This window comes from Microtus oregoni, unplaced genomic scaffold, assembly GCF_018167655.1.
Source record: "Microtus oregoni isolate MIOR12 unplaced genomic scaffold, Mior012 000026F_ref0000081, whole genome shotgun sequence".
NCBI lineage: Eukaryota > Metazoa > Chordata > Mammalia > Rodentia > Cricetidae > Microtus > Microtus oregoni.
Genome location: NW_024543085.1, coordinates 21,295,529 through 21,314,262, shown reverse-complemented (window position 1 = coordinate 21,314,262; position 18,734 = coordinate 21,295,529). Strand labels below are relative to the sequence as shown.

The 18,734-nt window shown below is 38.2% G+C and overlaps 1 protein-coding gene across 3 annotated transcripts in view; it reads left to right on the top strand.

The window, feature by feature from the left end:
- Positions 1-18,734, top strand: part of Pot1 (protection of telomeres 1) — a 64,786-nt gene that overhangs the window by 20,282 nt on the left and 25,770 nt on the right. For 2 of the 3 annotated variants that reach the window (XM_041675590.1, XM_041675589.1), the window contains 3 exons: positions 9,183-9,313; positions 11,284-11,574; positions 15,603-15,758. In XM_041675590.1, coding sequence (XP_041531524.1) covers positions 9,183-9,313; positions 11,284-11,574; positions 15,603-15,758 — 578 coding nt within the window. The remainder of the gene's footprint in view (positions 1-9,182; positions 9,314-11,283; positions 11,575-15,602; positions 15,759-18,734) is intronic. The other variant, XM_041675591.1, reaches the window with a different exon arrangement.

The following is an 18,734-nucleotide window of genomic DNA, read 5'->3' as shown; positions in this document are numbered from 1 at the left end:
ACACGCATTGTCCTTCTGCAGGTTCTGGACATAGACTCAGTGATAATCTACGTGACCTTTAGTTAGCTCTTGCTTTTTGTAGGAGATAACGATTCAGAGGTCCGTCTGAATTGTAGAATGGATCAGTGTTGTGAGTGTATGGAGAAGGGTGCGTACACCACAGCACATGTGTGGAAGACAGAGAGAGGACAGTGTACTGAGTTGGTTTCCTTCTTCCTCAAAAAAAAGCTGGACGATGGTGGCGCACGCCTTTAATCCCAGCACTCGGGAGGCAGAGGCAGGCGGATCTCTGTGAGTTCGAGACCAGCCTGGTCTACAGAACTAGTTCCAGGACAGGCTCCAAAGCCACAGAGAAACCCTGTCTCGAAAAACCAAAAAAAAAAAAAAAAAAAAAAAAGGAAACAGACTTAGGTCATCAGGCTTTGGCAGCAGACATCTTTCATGCCGAGCCTTCTCACTGCCAGCTCTTTTTTGTTTGTTTGCTTGCTTGCTTTTTCCTGTGTGTCCACTGTCCGGTTAACTTAAAAACTTACTGTTTTCTTCATTCAAAGATTTTGTACTTAAAAGAAACAGTACTGATCTTAGTGTAGCTGTCCACAGGTTTGATACGTGTGCCGTGTGTACCCTCCGGTTGTCTATTACATCGTGTGAAATATGAAGAGTTTAACTGCTCAACGCAGAGTCTCCATCTTGAGACAAATTTGTCACTATGTCATAGTGCTTAGAATAGTGAGGTATTTACACACCCCTTCTAGCTTCTATGTCACCTTGCAGTATAATTAAAATATGAAGGGAGATTATATGACCACATAGCAGAACGATGAAAGAGAATGCTCTTTTATACATTACATAGTTAATTTGCTGGTAAAAGGACAATAACCACATACAGTAGGTTCTTTAGCGAATTAATTTCCTTCCAAACTTTCACTTGATTTTTTTCTATAATAAACTTGTCAGTTGTTGGCTGATCGCCACTGAAATACAGCATTTAAAAAACAGTATTTTAGTTAAAAAGGAAATGGAAATGCATTTGTGGAGGAATTGCTCTTGGATTCTGTAATTTATGTATGCTTGCTTGTTTGATTAAAGACCTTCTTAGGTAAGCTATCATTGTTCTCTCGCAATAAAACTCCAAGGCACTTCACACTTAGTCATGCTGAGGAAATTGAGTGAATTACTCAAGATTACTGAATAAAGAGCTTAATTCATCATTTGTTATCTTTTCAGATTTATGTCAAGTTATGCAAAATATTACCAAAGTTTAAAACTAGTTAAATACCTTCTCATCAGTTTGAATCTGAAGGACTCCTGAAGTATTTAAGCATATACACGTGTGTATGTGTCCAGGCATATTTGTACTGTGTATTGTTTAGGGAAAGGATGCTAATAAGATGTTCTTTCTGCTCTCTTTATCTTTCCTTCTGATGCCAGGTATCAAGGCAGCAGACTATTAAATTACCTTTAATCCTGTGTTTACATTTATGGAAGATTGAAAAATAACAACAGAACCAAGAAAATATATGTATATATGCATATATGTAAGTGCTTATTATATATGCATATATATACACACACACACACACATTATTCCTGTTAATTTGTTTTGTTGTTTTGTTTGGTGAGTCACTTCCTTGGAGCAATTATCAAAGTCTGTGAAGGCAGGCTCCTTGCTGGTCTTATCTGGTACACTTAGTATTGAGTTGGAAGTTTGATATTAGATCTTTCTGGCCCTTGATTAGCTTTTTGCTCCACCAGTATTGCTTTATTTTATGTCGCTGACATTTTAATTTACTTTTTGAATAAGGTTAGATGGTTGTGTTTTACCCTCATTTCTTCTAGAAACTTCCTTTATATTCATAGTGAATTTTCTTTTCTGTGAGGTTAAGAGCTAACTAAAAGCAGTTAATTGAGACACCAGTGAAGATTGAATGACATTTCTTTGTAGTCTTTAAGTCTGTGCCTTCAGACTTGTGTGCCAATTCTGATATGATTGGCACTGTTTCTTGGCAGGATATTTTTAGATAGTAGATTTATCTTCATAAGGCTAATGTCTTAATTGCTAGGACAAAACACCATGACTAAGCAACCTGGGGAGGAATGGGTTTAGTTAACTTAGCATTGTTAATCATCAAAGGCAGTCAGGACAGGAGCTCAAACAAGGTAGGAAACTGAAGGCAGAAGCTGATGTAGAGCCATGGAGTAGTGCTGCCTACTGGCTTGCTCAGCCTTTTTCTTATGGAAACCATGACCAGCAATCCAGGGATGGAACACAAGCACAGACTTAAGGATGACAAAGGAATGTCATTCAGTTTTCAGTGGTGGCCCCTCCCCTGTGAATCACTAATTGTGAAATGCCCTGCAGATTTGCATACCTCCTGATCTTATGAAGGCATTTCCTTCTTTTTCTTTTGTCACGTTTTTTTCTTTTGTCTTTTATTGATTCTTTGTGGATTTCACATCATGCATTTCCATCCCACTTATTTTCCATCTCATTGCATCTGTCCTCAACCCTTAAAACCTTCCCCCAAAAAACAAAGCAAAATTTAAAAGAAAAGCCATCATGGAAGCTATAGTGTGACCTGTTAAGTCAAACAGTTTACTGTTTAGTCCATTAATCTTTACTTGCAAGTAGTCATTCCCATGAGTCATTAGTCTGGTTTGAGGCCTCTGGTTTCTACCATACTATCAATAATGGAATCTCTTTGGGGCTCCTCTCGGATATCCTGTTGTTTTCCTGGGTTGTAAGGTTCCTAAAGTTGTGGATCTGTAGGTTTGTCTCCTTCACATGTTCCAATAGTTCATAGATGAGGTGGGTGTTGGGGTGGGCTAACTCATAGCCTTGGTTCTGATCCTGGGTGTAGGTGGAATTTCTCTGTCCCACCAGTGAGCTCTGTCCCTAATAACCAGCTCCCAAATAACCACACAGAGACTTACTATTAATTATAAATATTCAGTGGATAGCTAATTAGCTGTTACATCTTAAATTAACCCATATTTCTTATCTCTACTCTACCACATGGTTCTATCTTTTTCAGCACAGCTTCTTACTCTGTTTGGATGGCAACTCTCATGATCTGCCCTCCTTCCCAGCTTTCTCTCTGTTGGACCCTCGTGCCTAACCTCTTGTTGCCTACCTGTTGACCAGTCAGGTCTTTTATTAATCCAGTCAAAAGACTCCTTGGCAAAGACACATCTTCACAGTGTACAAAAAGATTATTCTGTCGTACCTGAGTGGTAGCTGCATTGGTCAGCTCACCCTCCTTGACACTTCCTGGATGAGCTCTCCAGCGCTACTTTGGCTAGCTCACCCAGTCCAGCCTGCAGGAAGGAACAGAATCAGTTCTCCTGCTCTCAGGTCCTTAGAACTTGTTGTAGTGGAGGCATTTTCTTGGCAATGTTGGATTCCTTGAGTTGTGATTTTCCTTCTATTACATTCTCTAGGGCTGGATTTGTGGCTACGTATTGTTTAAATTTGTTCTTATCCTGGAATGCCTTGTTTTCTCCATTGATAGTGAATGATAGCTTGGCTGGGTAGGGAGGCATTTTCTTAAGTGAGGTTCCTTCCTCTCAGATGATTTTAGTTTGTATCAAGTTATCATAAAACCATCTAGTGTAGACAGATTGTAGGTTCATATGTAGGTAGGTTTACAAGGAAAGTGTCGTGAGGAGCAAGGTAAAAGTCCTGTTGGTGTTGTGGTTGCCACTCCTTGCAAGTACTTAGGTAACACTTTTAATTATTAATTTGTATTTTTGTTGTACAGGTGTTTTGCCTGAATATGTATCTGTGCACCAATTGTCTACCTGCTGGCCACTAGGCCAGTAGAAGGTGTCAGATCCCCTGGGGTTGGTGTTACAGATGGTTATTATTAGTCTTTATGTATGGAGCTCACCCAAAGCAGGAGCCATCTCTTTAACCCCCTTTTAAATATTTTATTAATACTTATTAATCACATATGTGTGCATATGTTCATGTGGTTTTCATTGTCTCCAAAGGTTACAGGTGTCAGAACTTGAGTTAGAGGCCTCTGTGAGCAATATGACTTGGGTACCAAAAATTGAACTGTGGTACTCTGGAAGAGGAGTATGCTCTCTTTCCACTGAGCCTTCTCTCCATCACTACTCATGTGGCAATTAACATGTCAGGTACATATAGTACCTATTTACTTGTTACAACAATCCTTTTTTTGAATACCTTTTTTCCTGTTTGTTTGCTTTTCTTCAATACAGGCTCTCACTATGTAGCCCTGGATGTCCTAGAACTCAGTATGTAGATCAGGCTGGTATTGCATTCGCAGAAATCCTCTTGCCTCTGCCTTCCCAGGGGTGAAACTAAAGGTATATACCATTAGGTTTGGTTCTTTGGATGCCTTTATTAACCTATTTTCTATATAAAAAAATTGAGGCACAGCAACCAGTAAGAGATTTTCAGTGTCTTCTCCAGGTTCAGAGAGGGAGCAATTTTACAATTGTCATAGTCTTTCTATAAGTAAGAACATGAATTAGTTTTATGAATTCTGTGAACTGAGAAGACTTAATGGTAAATCTAATAGCCTGTCTGTCTTTATGTTTTCTCACCAAAATGTGTCTGCTTCCTGAATGCTGGTTCTTCAGGAGTTTTTTGTATGCAGTCACCACCCTGAAAAAATATTCATTGTATTCTCTTAGAACATAAATATGTTATGCATGCACATGTAGCTTTTTTTAGTTATACATAAGGCATATGCACAGAGCTAAGGCATCCAAATCAGAAACTCCTTTAAGCGTTCTCTTGTTTATAAAAGCTTATAATGAATACTCTGTCATTCTTAACTCTCACATCTGGAAATTGATCAGTGTTCCTGTTCTTCTATGTAAGGGAAAGGGATTTGTACAGCTTCATCTTTTATAAGTCATATAGCTTAATTAACATTGTGTAAGTAGCTAAATATGAAAGCAGTATTTATACCAACTAAGGTGAATGCCTTGGTAAGGTAATAAGCAAGCAACAGGCCATGTCTTTCCTGTGAACCACCATGCCAACAGCTTTCTCCTGCACTCATCATTTCTATCAAGTCCTGGGTAGGTAGCCTTGTAATCTACATCTTCTTTGTATTTCCTATAGAATTTCACTTTTTTCAGATATCCCATGAGCCTCCTTTGTTGATTCTTACTCTTTTTTCTTATATTAACTTATGAATTATAGCGATATGCAGTATTCATATCCTAAGAATGAATTAATAGAGTCTGTGATGATGTTCTTGATTATAAATTTATAGGTGGAATGCCATAGACTTCTACAGTGAATTTACTATATTTCCTATTTCCTGTCAGATTCATGAAATAGTAAATACTACAATACCATTGAGATGCAGTATAATTTACCCAGCTAAAAAAGTTTTGAAACCTCTTTCACAGTTTAAAGTTTTTCTTTCTTTGGGATTGTTTTACTGTTAAAAGCATGCTCCGTACGCTCTGTGTGCCTCTCAGCTTTACCACCTACAAGTTTCTTTGGCTCGGACACCTTAACTAAGCTACTTGAGAAACTAGATTTCCTTTTCTTAAATTTAGAAGCAATACTGTCTGCTGCTTGCAGTTATAAAGGAATTCAAGAGATTCTGTGGTTATATAACTTAGCCTGCTGCCATGTACATAAATGAGACCCTTGATAATGTTAACTACTAAGTAATATAGGTTTTGTTCAGGAGGAACCCTGGTTATAAGATACATTGCTTAGCATAAATACTTTGTTTTCATATCTGAGAAGTAGCAAATACTCAACTTTGGTACTTTAAAATATTGTCAACTGTGTATTTTATATTTTACTGTGTTTTACTAAGCTGTATAAATCTATTTGCTAGTACCTAGCTCTGGACAAAGTAGAAGTGAGTGGCCGAAGTCTAGCCCACTGCCTTCTCTGCTGTCTGTTCTCAGTTTTGCAAGCAAGCAACCTTGTCTTTGTCACTTCTCTACGACTGTGAGTGCTTAATTTAATTCCTTTTTCAGGTTTCTGGCCATGTGTGCCGAACTCAAATGTCTGCTCCCATTTATTTAGGAAAATGTCACACACATCATTAGCTCTGTGTTCTGCCGTGATGAGTAATAGCTTGTGCAGAGAGCTATGCACAGTAGCGAGTACTGACAAAAGTAGCCTACAGGGAGGGCTGGAACCCTGTTTTCCATGAAAAAAAAAAAAACAGATGAGGAAAATTTAAACTTTGGGGTGAGGCATCATTCAGTCCTTATTTGATATTTTCATTAAATGATGAGTAAAAGTGAGGGTCACTGAAGTACTGTTTTTAGGAAGTTGACTGGAACACAAGAAGTAAAGCTATGCAATTATCACTACTAAAATATTAAATACTGACCACCATAATGGAACTTTTCGCATTGGAGGATGGTGGAGAACATTCCTAAAGAAATTTAAATTACAGGTAGACTTAAATAAACTATGCAAGGAAAAATGTTCTCTAAATATTAAGTCTGCTTAAAGTATGTCATACTCCTATCATGATTTCAGAATTAAAGTTTTACATGGCTATTGGTTATCACTTATCAGTATGTGTGTACAGAGATATAGGTAAGTTTTCATGTTTTGCTTTCAATGGAACTCTTGCCTTTATGCAAAAAGTTTCCTTTTTTTTTCTGGCCTTCCTATGTATATTAACAAAATCATGTCGGCAAAAGATTTACGCACGTGGAATGCCCTTTTTCTTCACACTGTGACTAAAAGTTACAGGTTGTTGTAGTTACAAAAGAGAACTGCACAACATGCAAGAGTTGGGAAGAAGACAGCGTGCTGGTAGAGAAGATACGCATGGCATGCTGTACTCCAGGCAGATAATATAATTTAATAAAACACACACATGTAAAGATTGCAGGTTTCTTTGCTAAGCCTCTTGCTGCTAAAGAGTTTCTGGTATAAACCTCTTTTAGCTCATCTGGCCATCTCTTTATAGGACTTGGAGAATACAGATGGAGACTCCCTGTCACTTTGCTGTGTCCCGACTCATCCCCAGTCCTGTATTAGACCTGTAGCAGCCTGTCTTCCCTCTCTTCCTCCATTCCCTGTGGACTCCACAGATTCTCTTCACAGACCCACCCAGATATCCATCTTGGTTGTAGGAGGTCGCTTTTTTGTTTCTGGCTGCTCAACCCCAAAATAACTACACAGGAACTATATTAATTAAACCACTGCTTGGCCTATTAGATCTAGCTTCTTATTGGCTAGCTCTTACATCTTAATTTAACCCATTTCTGTTAATCTGTGTATTACCATGTGGCTGTGGCTTACTGGCAAGGTTCTGTCTGGTGTCTGTCTCGCAGGGCTACATGGCTTCTCCTGACTTCTGTCTTTCTCCCAGCATTCAGTTTAGTTTTCCCTGCCTAGCTCTACTCTAGCCTATCTCAGGCCAAGACAGATTCTTTATTCATTAGCCAATAAAAGCAATATTATACAGAAGGACTTCCCACACCATTTACCCCTTTCTGTTTAAATAAAAGGAAGGTTTTAACTTTAACATAGTAAAATTACATATAACAAGACAGGTATCAAGCAAGAATTACAGTTACATTTGTATCTACCTTATCTTTTATAATAACTAAGGAAAACTATAACTATATTCTTCAAATCCATCTAAGACTCCAAAAGGATATAATATTATTTAAGTTAATAGGAAGTACATTGTAAGCAACTTCCAAAAACTCTAGAATTGACAGAGAATCTCTCTACTTGGACAGTCACCCAAAGTCCTTCTGTAATGTTGGGGCATCAGCTGTGAAATAAAATGAAACCATGACATTTACAGGAAAATGGATGGAGCTAGAAAAAAATCACCTCACTGACTTAACCCAGATGCCCAAAGACAAATATGGCATGTTCTTGCTTAAAGTGGCTATTAGCCATTAAGCCTTTGACTAGCAAGCTACAGTCCAAATAATGAAAATGTTAGGTATAGAGCAAGGTACTAAAGATGAGGTTTGATCTTCCTAAGAAGTGAAATAGAATAGATTGTTATGGATGGCTGAGATGAGGAGTGGTTCTGGAAAGGGAAGATCAAATGGGGTAGGGGTGAGGTTGATGTGAATGGGGCTGAAGGGGCAAATACTGGAAGAGACGGCTAAAACCAGGGCCATTTGAGGGGGTGTATGAAACAATACAAAAGAAGCCTCTTAAAATATATAAGTACATGAAGGTGATGTTAATAGAGTTACCAGATGTCTTAGGGTTTCTATTGCTGCGAAGAGACACCGGGTCCACAATGCTTATAAAGGAAAAAAACTTAATCAGAGCTGATTTACAGACCATGGCAAGAAACAAGGCAAGGTGCTGGAGAGAGAGCTGAGTGTTCCTAGTGGGACAATTCCTGAACTACAGCGCCATCTATTACAGTTCTGAAGATCAACAGTGTTAAAGCTGTGCTTCTCTGTAAGCACAAATATTCATAATATTTCTAAGTTAAAATGTTATCATTCCTCCGGATCTATTTATTGGTGTATTATTTATATATAGTATACAAACTGTGCGTTTGTGTTGTATGTTTTACAGGCTGTGTTTGTAAACTGTCTGATCCTGCATCTGTATAGTACAGAGCTGATTTTTCACATTTCTGCCTTTATAATCTTTTTTAAAAATATTTATTTATTTATTATGTATAAAATATTCTGTGTGTATTCGTGAAGGCCAGAAGAGGGCGCCAGACCTCTTTACAGATGGTTGTGAGCCACCATGTGGTTGCTGGGAATCGAACTCAGGACCTCTGGAAGAGCAGGCAATGCTCTTAACCACTGAGCCATCTCTCCAGCCCCTGCCTTTATAATCTTGATTTCTCTTTTGCTCCCACCGTCTCTCCCTTCTTCCCTTCCTCCCCAATGAGGATTAAACCCAGAGCCTTGCCCGTGTTAGAAATCATTGTTATTTTCCCAGCTCTCACTATCAATGTGATTATATCTATTTTAGAATGTTAATATCAAGAGTTTTAAACTTGAACACAAAAGTTATTTCTTCAGAAAAATAATGTAGACTGTTTTGTTTTGTTTTCCTGTATATCTTAAGGTTAATTTTTCGTGGAACACTTCTTTAGATTAATTTGACTGTGGTATTGAAAGCCAAAAGTATGTCTGTATCTCATTTTAATAAACATATTCCTATTTTATCAAATGCTTTAAAATACTTCAGTTTTTTGTTAAATATTTTTGTTTCCCAGATTATTGTTCAGTAGTAACAATTGTGGACCAGACAAACGTGAAGTTAACGTGCATGCTCTTTAGTGGAAACTACGAAGGCCTTCCGATCATTTATAAAGTTGGAGACATTGTTCGCTTTCATAGGCTAAAGGTATAATTCATACTTTCTACAACCTGCATTTATTAGTCAAGAAGTCTGAATTGTTCTCTAATCATAGTTAGTTCTAATGATATGGCTGCCTTGTTAAAAAGGTGACTTTAAGCATTTCAAGAGACAAGGAATGTAAATAGGATGAGGCCTCAATTAGTAGTTAGAAACCTCTTCTTTTAAATAAACTTCCTGTACATTGGAAGCTGTGATTCCAACTGGTTTGTCCTGTCACTTCCGAGTATGGTTGATGTTGTCAAGTTTTCATGTAGCATTTGGAAGGGATAGGATACATCTTGTAACTTTTTTAAATTAATTTAATTTTATTTAAGAATGGGTTCTTGTTGTGTTTCTCTGATTGGCTTCTAACTCTTAAAGCAATGAATTGTGAAGTCCTGGTAAGCTGAGGGAGGGAAGACTGAAACTCAACTCCACTGGAAGAACTTAACCAACACCTGATCATGTAAGGCCCACTCTGTGAGATGCAGCTTGTCTCTGACACTGCTGTGTGCCCCAAATCCAGAGACTAGGTAGGCTAGGAAGCCAAGAGAAAGCCAAATCCAGAGACTAGGTAGGCTAGGGATCCAAGAGAAAGCCAAATCCAGAGACGAGGTAGGCTAGGAAGCCAAGAGAAAGCCAAATCCAGAGACTAGGTAGGCTAGGAAGCCAAGAGAAAGCCAAATCCAGAGACTAGGTAGGCTAGGAAGCCAAGAGAAGGCCAAATCCTAATGTTCTGCTATCCTCGTAGATTTTGCTCAGCCATCCTCGGAGTAGCTTTCTGTTGCAGTAGATGGAAACAAACACAGAGACCCATAGCTGACGGTGCAGAGAGTGAGAGACCTCACACTACTCAGTCCTACATGGGACGTCTCCATCAAATTCCTCCCGTCAGGGCTCAGGGAACTCTGGGGGAGTAAGGTGAAAGAACCTCCATAGCCATAAAAGTCAAGTTACGTTGAGAGTGAATATAAGCAGAATCAAATATGTACCATCTGCAAAATACGCTGTAAATGTAAGGACAAAAGCAAATTGGAAAACTATAAGAAAAAATTTGTATATTGCAACCAGAAAATGAAATAATGATTTTACTATCAGACATAAAGTGTTACTAGAGATAATAAAGGGGATGGGAGCATTTCATATGAACAAATCTGTTGATGAAGAAAATATTAAAACGACATATTTTATAATTTTCCATTTATAAATGAGCCCACAGGTTTACACAGTGAAAGTCCTCACAGCATGGTTCCGCCTGCTCACTTACAAAGATGCCCTAACCTCCAGTGTATTCTTTACACACTCATGTGTTTGCGCTTTCGCTAAACCACATTGGTAGCTGTCATATAATACTTTCCCCTTGTGAAAATTATGTGAATTTAACACTCAAAAACATAAAAAGGCAAGTTTGATAGAATTTGGGTACTATTATCTTTTTAAAAGTATAAATTTCTTTTAGTGTTTTAAAATTTGCATAGTTATGTATCTTGACATAACATCAGTTGAGTGTTTTATATTGTTTGTAAGCTGCTTCAGTAATAAATAATAAAGAAGGAAGAAGAAACACAATGTCCAAGGCACCTTTTATAAGAAAAAGCATTTAATTAGGAAGTTCCTTACAGTTGCATAGGCTTAGTTCATTTTCATGATGGTAGGGAGCTTGACAGCAGGTGTAGCAGGCCATGGTGCTGGAGAAATAGCTGAGAGTTCTACATCCTAATGCACAGGGAGAGAGAGAGAGAGAGAGAGAGAGAGAGAGAGAGAGAGAGAGAGAGAGAGACTGAGACTGGGCCTGGGCTTTAGCCCACCTCCAGGGACACACTTCCTCCAAGGCCACACCTCACAATCCTTCTAATTGTATCAGAGTTCTACTCCCTGTGACTAAGCATTCAAGTATATGGGCCTATGGGGCCATTGTTATTCAAACCACCACAGTCAGAGTTTTGTTTCTTTTCTACTTTGTCTCTCTTTCTTAGATCCAAGTCTATAAAAATGACCTTCAGGGAATCAACACCTCTGGCTTTGCATCTTTGACATTTGAAGGAACTTTAGGGACTCCTGTCACAGCACGGAGTTCAAGCAAACTGTTTAGCTTCAGTGCTCAGGACCGAGAAATGGTAGAAGACTTGCGGGTTTGGGCATCCACACACATCCCAGCTTCTTCAGCTATGGTACAGCTGTGTGATGTTCAACCCCTGCAGTTTTATGACCTGACTTGTCAGCTCCTGGGTAAAGCGGAAGTGGATGGAACAACATTTCTTCTAAAGGTATGATCTAAATATTTGAAATCATGATTTAGTGCTATGTACTGTTAATAAGGAGCCGGCAGCATTATGATACAGTGTTTATAGACTCCATTTTATATTCAGTTAAATTTAACACCACCCACACACACACACACAACACACTTCCCACTTAGTTCTGTTCCTGCTTTTCTCTGTGCTTTCCCTCCAAGAAAAAAAAAAAAAAAACAGTATTTGTCAGGATGGATTTTAGAAACAGTGTGACATTCATTTATTTTAATAATAAGAACATCCAGAATTCTGTTATGTCTTTAGTGACACTTTTGTGTGAATATGTCTGCTTCTTTGTGAAAGTCAATTGTGTTGTCACCTTTACATCCTTGGTATACTGCTGTTAAGTTCTGTTCCCATATCTTTACTTCCTTGCTCATCAGAGTAGGCATGAGTAACTTTGAAATGTTTGTTGTTATTTTTCTGTTTTGTTTTTAAGTCAGCTAGAAAAATTAGAGACACGTAAATGCTATTCAGGCTTCATTTACTCCGACCCCACTAATAAGCTGGGGAAAGTAGTTACTTAATCATTTTCCTGTTGTGGGAGGCTGCTTGTGTGTTTCCCAGCGCCCATGATCCCCGAAATAATCACACAGAAACTATATTATCTAAATCACTGCTTGACCCATTAGCTCTAGCTTATTATTGGCGAGCTTTTACATCATAATTTAACCCATCTCCACTAATCTGTGCATCACCATGAGGCCGTGGCCTGCCAGCAAAGTTTCAACACATGTCTTTGGCCGTGGCTCCATGGCTTCTCTCTGACTCCCCTCCTTTCTCCTAGCATTCGGTTTAGTTTTCCCTGCATATCTTTGTTTTTCCCTATCCGGCCAAACAGTTTCTTTATTAACTAGTGGTATTCACAGCATACAGAGGGGAATCCCACATTATTTTCTTTTTTGACTCTTTGGATTTTTATATAGGATTTTTTTCAGCAGCACTGCTTTGGCCAAGATCCTGTACTTAATGCTCTGTTTGGAATAATCAGACAATGGAATGTCGTAGTGCTTGGATAAGACAGGGTTTCTCATTGCTGTTACTGCTGGCATATTTTAAAGAAACACTGTAAGGAAAGTTAAGTAAGTCAAGTAAGCCAAACTACACTAAAGAAATATAAAATCATCCAGGATTAGAAGGAATCCTAGACAAGTAACTTATGTTCCCTGGCCAATGTGACATCCTTAACACATGAGTACTTGTAAACCATTGAACGTTTCCAGGAACAAAGATGCTCGCTCTTTGCTGATAACATCTGTTGACTGTTTCGATGATAGAAAAAGCTAGAGATTGAGATAAAGCCTGCAACCCTGTAGCAGATAGAGTCAAAACAGCATTTTTATCTCTAAAGAATCCCTGTACGCGTGTAGCCTATTTTAGTAAATAATCAGTTTTCAGATAAGTCAACCTTGGATGAAGGGTTTATTATATTGTCTTTTAAAATTTATGCTTTGAGAATTTCATAAATTTCTACTGTGAAATGTGGTCATATCCACTTCCTGTCCCCCCCCCCCCCCTTCATCCTCCCCTCGCTTATTCCCACAAAACATCCCACTCCTACCTTCACGTCCTTTGCTTTCCTCACTAATTCCGTTTAGTGCCCCTATGTGTGCTTGACTGGGCATCCATTCACTGGGCATGGCCACCCTGCCAGTGACCACATTCCTGAAGAAACATGGTTCTTCTGCCTCTAGAAGCTATTAACTGCCAGGAGTGCCTCAGTTAGGTGTGAAGCCTTGTCAGCTCCTCCCACTCCTGAATGCTAACAGGGCTGAAGAAGGTTAAGGAACTTGTTTTGAAATTCAGTACTGAGAAATAAATATGAACAACTTGATGAAGCTCTTTGAGGACAGCTTGTTATATCTCAAAAGCCTTTACAAATCATTTAACAGTCCAGTTTTATAAATTTCCTTTATTAAATATATAAAAAAGTATGCTTGAAATAATACTTTACCTTATATATAGTCGAAACCTGGAAGGAAAAAGAAGCGTAGTAATTGTGTGAACTCTTTGGTAGAATGTTTTATGAATCTGTAGTGAAATTGTAGACCTAAACTTGTTGAAATAAACTTTAACAATAGTCTGCTTAGTAATATGTTTCATTTATATACTAAAAATGTTCCTACAGTAGCAAAATTATTCTAGGAAGTCATATAGCAATGTTTTACTCTGAGCTACTTTGAAGGAATAGAATTATGAATGATTTTTTTTTCTGATGTTGATTTTCTAATGTATCAGAAATAATTTTTAATTAAATATTAAAAACATGAAAACAGACATTATTCTTTTTAAATTATACTTATTAGTATGCAAATAATATTTCCTTTTTCAATCTGAACATTACATTACTGACCATGTAATCTTGTTCCTTTTTCTGTCATAATATATCCATTTTAGGCTTTCCCAGTAGCCATGTGTTTTAGTTCATTTCTTTGCTAAGAATTGATATTATATCATTGCTTTGATAAGACACTTTGACCAAAATCACCTTATAGAAGGGAAGAGTTACTTGGCTTATACCTCCAGATCACAGTCCAGGCGGAGGTCAGGATAGACACACAAGCAAGAACTTAACAGGTGGGGCAGAAGTCACGAAGGACACTACTTGTTTGCTGGCTTATAGACCATCTTACAGGGTTAGCATTCTTACTTGATTCAGGACCACCTGCCTGAGAATGATGCTGCTCACAGTGGACTGGGCTCTCCTGCACCAATCAATAATCTAAAACAAATCCCCCCCCCAGACACGCACACAGGCCAGTGTGAACTCTGAACGAGGCAGCTCCGCAGTAGGCTCAGGCAACACCATTTACCTGTCTGTGGTTTGCATTTAAACCATAATTGGATAAATCTTTTTTAAGAATGGATTTTATTTTTTAATTACATGTATTTGTGTAAGTCTTTGCACATTTATGCAGGTGCCTGGAAAGGCCAGAAAAGTGTCTTGGATCACCTAAAGATGAAGTTACAGGCAGTTGTAAGATACTTGACATGGGTGCTGGAAACCAAACCCGTGCCTTCTTCAAGAGTGGTATGCATTATCAATTGCTGAGCCATCTCTCCAGCTTCAATAATCTATAATAAAAGCATTATTCCACTTTTTTTATTACTGTGTTCATACAATGTAGATGCTGAGAAATACTTTTAAGTTTAAATTTCCTTAAGCTTATTCTAGTTTCTTTTTTTATATATTTATTTATTATGTATAAAATATTCTGTCTGTGTGTATGTCTGCAGGCCAGAAGAGGGCATCAGATCTTATTACAGATGGTTGTGAGCTATCATGTGGTTGCCGGAAATTGAACTCAGGACCTTTGGAAGAGCAGGCAATGCTCTTAACCACTGAGCCATCTCTCCAGCCCCTTATTCTAGTTTCTTGATACTCAGTTTGAAACAGGCATTATCTCATTGTCTTAAAGATTTGACTTTATCTCATATCTTTGTTTTTTATTTATTTTTATTTTTTTTAAATATTTATTATGTGTACAGCATTCCTTCCATGTGTGCCTGCACGCCAGAAGGGGGCCCCAGGTTTCATTATAGATGGCTGTGAGCCACCGTGTGGTTGCTGGGAATTGAACTCAGGACCTCTGGAACAGCAGTCAGTGCTCTTAACCTCTGAGCCATCTCTCCAGCCCATCTTTTTTTTTTAGAGTAACCAGAAGTTAAATATACCCAGAATGAGGGGTATAAATGGGGGAGATAAAAAGAAGGAGAGGTAGGTAGGGGGAATGGGGTGGTATTTGAGCACAGATAGAAGAAAGCTCAGCCTACAGTTACTTAATATTTTCCTTGGTATCATACAGTGACTTTTCATTTTTATCTTTCTGCATTTTCCTGCATATCACCAGTAGTTCATATTTAGCCTTTTTACAGTCTCAGAATGATACACATCACATTTAGAAGTATTAAGGACACTCAGTAGCGTGCATTGATTCATTTTGAAGCTTGCCTCAGTATTTCATAAACCTCATTAAGCCTTTTGTTCCTGTCCTATACAGGTATGGGACGGAACGAGGACCACTTTTCCCTCCTGGAGAGTCTCCTTACAAGACCTTAACTTTGAAGGTGACTTAAGTCACATTCTACAGCTGCAGAGTCTGGTGGTAGACATTATGGTCTATGACAATCATGTGCAAGTGGCTAAATCCCTGAAGGTGATGTTGAGTAGAAAGATGCTTGTTCTTTAGTTTTTATAGTCTTTGCAGTTTTATAATTTATGCTCATATATTGTTTGTAGGTGATATAGGGGGTCTAGAAATTAACCAAATTTGTCTTCAAGTTATATATATATATTGTTGTGCCCAGATTACAACCCCCAGAGAGAGACCATCAGAGAGGCCCAGACTGTAATAAGCAAGGTTTAATCATCATAATACAAACATGTTTGGAACTCATCTCCATCCCCATTACAACAAGGTAGAGAGGAGTTGTATCTCCTCTGTGGAGTAAGCTTTTAAAGGCATAACTAAAAAGAGAATCTTTGAAGATGCTTTAGCACGGGTACAAGGACTTTTGCTCCCTTCCATTCTGTTAAGTCACCTTTTTTCCTTGTTCCTAGAGCAAGGCCACTGTTTTTGAGTTAAGCCATCTTTATCAGCCTGTACCAGGTGGCTGGCTGGACTGAGCTAAGTGACCTTGTGCTCAGAATCTCCTGGGTGGGAGAGGGGAAGGCCACTATCTTCCTGGGAAAACATTCTGCTAGGAAATTTCTTCTTGCCCCTTTGAGAATAAGGGGTGAGCGTCCCATATATATTTATAACATATATAAACACACACACACTCACACACACACACACACACACACACACACACACACACATATATATTTAAAATTACTTTTTATTTGAGAATGTAATTATATCAATAACCCTTTATCCATTTTCTCCTTCCCTCCACACCCTCCCATGTACTCCCCATCCCTTGATTTCTTTCAAGTTGCATGGCCTCTTCTGTCTTTCTAGGTGTGTATGTATATATAACCAATGGATGTGCTCTTCCCTGGGTGAGCAGACTTCTCCTGCTCTCAGCATTCCTCAGTTGTCTGTAGGTCTTTGTGTGGGATTCAGGTCTCCTGAGCTTCCCCCTCTCTCATTAGCATGTCTGTTAATGCCACCCTAATTCAGATCATGTTGAGGAAGCCTTGTTGGTAAGATTTAATGGGTTTAGGTCTCCATTATTTCTAGAAAACACAATCTTACAGCAGACCTCCTGTATGTTTCGGTCTTCAACAGTCTTCATTCCCTCTATTCTGAAATGTTCCCTGACCTTTACACAGTTATGTTGTAAATGGATTCTTTGGACTCAGCTCTACATTTGTGCATCTTGGTTGGTTGTGGCTTTCTGTAATGGTCTCTGTTTTAAAGATAATTTTTTCCTTGATGAAGGCTGAGAACTACACTTTTCTGTGTGTATAAGGATAAATTTTTAGGATATAGTTAGGAAGTATGTTGGTTTACTAAAGTGGCAGTTATAGGTTCTCCTCCAAGATCCATGGCTTCACTAGTTCCAGGTAATTGGCTAAGTTTATAGTACCAGGCATAATTTCCCTCTTGTTTAGAGAGCTATTGGTTACTACCAAGGTATGCATGCCACTACTGCAACCCTAGGGTTATCATGCCATGTTGGTCATTTTTGTGCATCATGGCCATCACAGCTGGATAGGACTGTTGTTTGCTTCTTCCTTTGGGAGCTTCCATGATGCCTTATGGAGGGAACTTTCAGATCAGGTCCAACTCAGGGTTCCTGGTTCCTGGGTCCTATGTCCAAAGTCATGGTGCCTTCTGCCTCTGGGGGACAACAGCAGTAGCCAGTGTTTTAGAAATCTCTCAGACAACCTGTCCAGTAACTCAAAAGATGACTTCTCATGTGTTGGAAACTTTTTAAATTATGTTTACAAGCATATTTTTTCTAGAAATAATAAATATAAGTCTGTGATATGAGAAATGTTATTTATGATGCCATAAAATTATTAACAATATTTTAAAAAGAAATTGCAACTTTAATGAGGGATAAGAATAATGATATAGTTTTAACCACCAGAATGCCATCACTAAAGCAATATATATTTTCACCACAATAATAATGACAAATGATCTTATTTTATATGGGTGGCGTTTGGACAAAGTGCTATATTAAACTACTACTGTTGGTTCTCATTCGTAAAGTCTACTTATAAGTAACCTAGAAGTCTAGAAAGAGTAGAAATGTGTGAATTTTCATCATATACATCATGTATGATGTGAGTTACTTTCTTTTGATAAAGTTTTCAAGTCATTATATAAAATTAAACTTCATGTTGAATAAATAAAAATTTTTAGGTAGTATTTTTTTCTTTAGAAGCTCCATGTATTCTTCTTTAGTTTTTCAAAAGTAGTCTTGAGTTATTGGTTTATACTGGAACAAAATCTGAGTCTCCGGAAGTAAATTCTGCAGCAGATGCTCTGGCTCCTGCTTGTGCTGTTCTACAGCTTCTGTTCCATGAGTCATCTTGCCAGGTTCTGGACAGCCGATGGGAGTCATCTCAGTCCCGGTCTGTCCAGGGAACTCCAGGCACTGCCTCACAGGTCTGTTCCATGCGAAATGGAAATAGTCCCCTGAAATGGACAAGTGACTAAGGTGCTAGCCCTGGTTCCAGCTCTCCAGCTTATTATCTTGAAACATTCTGAATTGTTTTGGCAGAGTGTAGACTTACCTTTGTGCACATTACTTTGAGAAAATATAGTGTGCAGAGTGATTTGGGTTGTTTGTGTGTATTGTGTGGACCTTGCTTACTGTCTAGGGAAATTTGGCAGTTCTTATTATATTTAGATTCACAAATGGTAAAGAATAGTTTTTGTTCATTTTTACCAATTTTTTTGAAAGTCTCCTGCTTCTGGGTCTAATAAATGCCGAAAAAAATGATCTTTCCTATAGATTATTTCTATTTATTTATAAGAAGAGAAAACACAAATAAAACTGCATGTGTGCAGTTTAGTGCTGTTCCCGTTTATTAAACAAATATCCTAGAGCAGAAAACACTTTCCTGTCATATTGTGTTACAGATTGTCTTAACTGACTCTAATCAATAAATTCTGTGAAGGGCAGGGCCAGGATACTAACATTTTCTTACCCTTTATAAATGTTTGTGTACA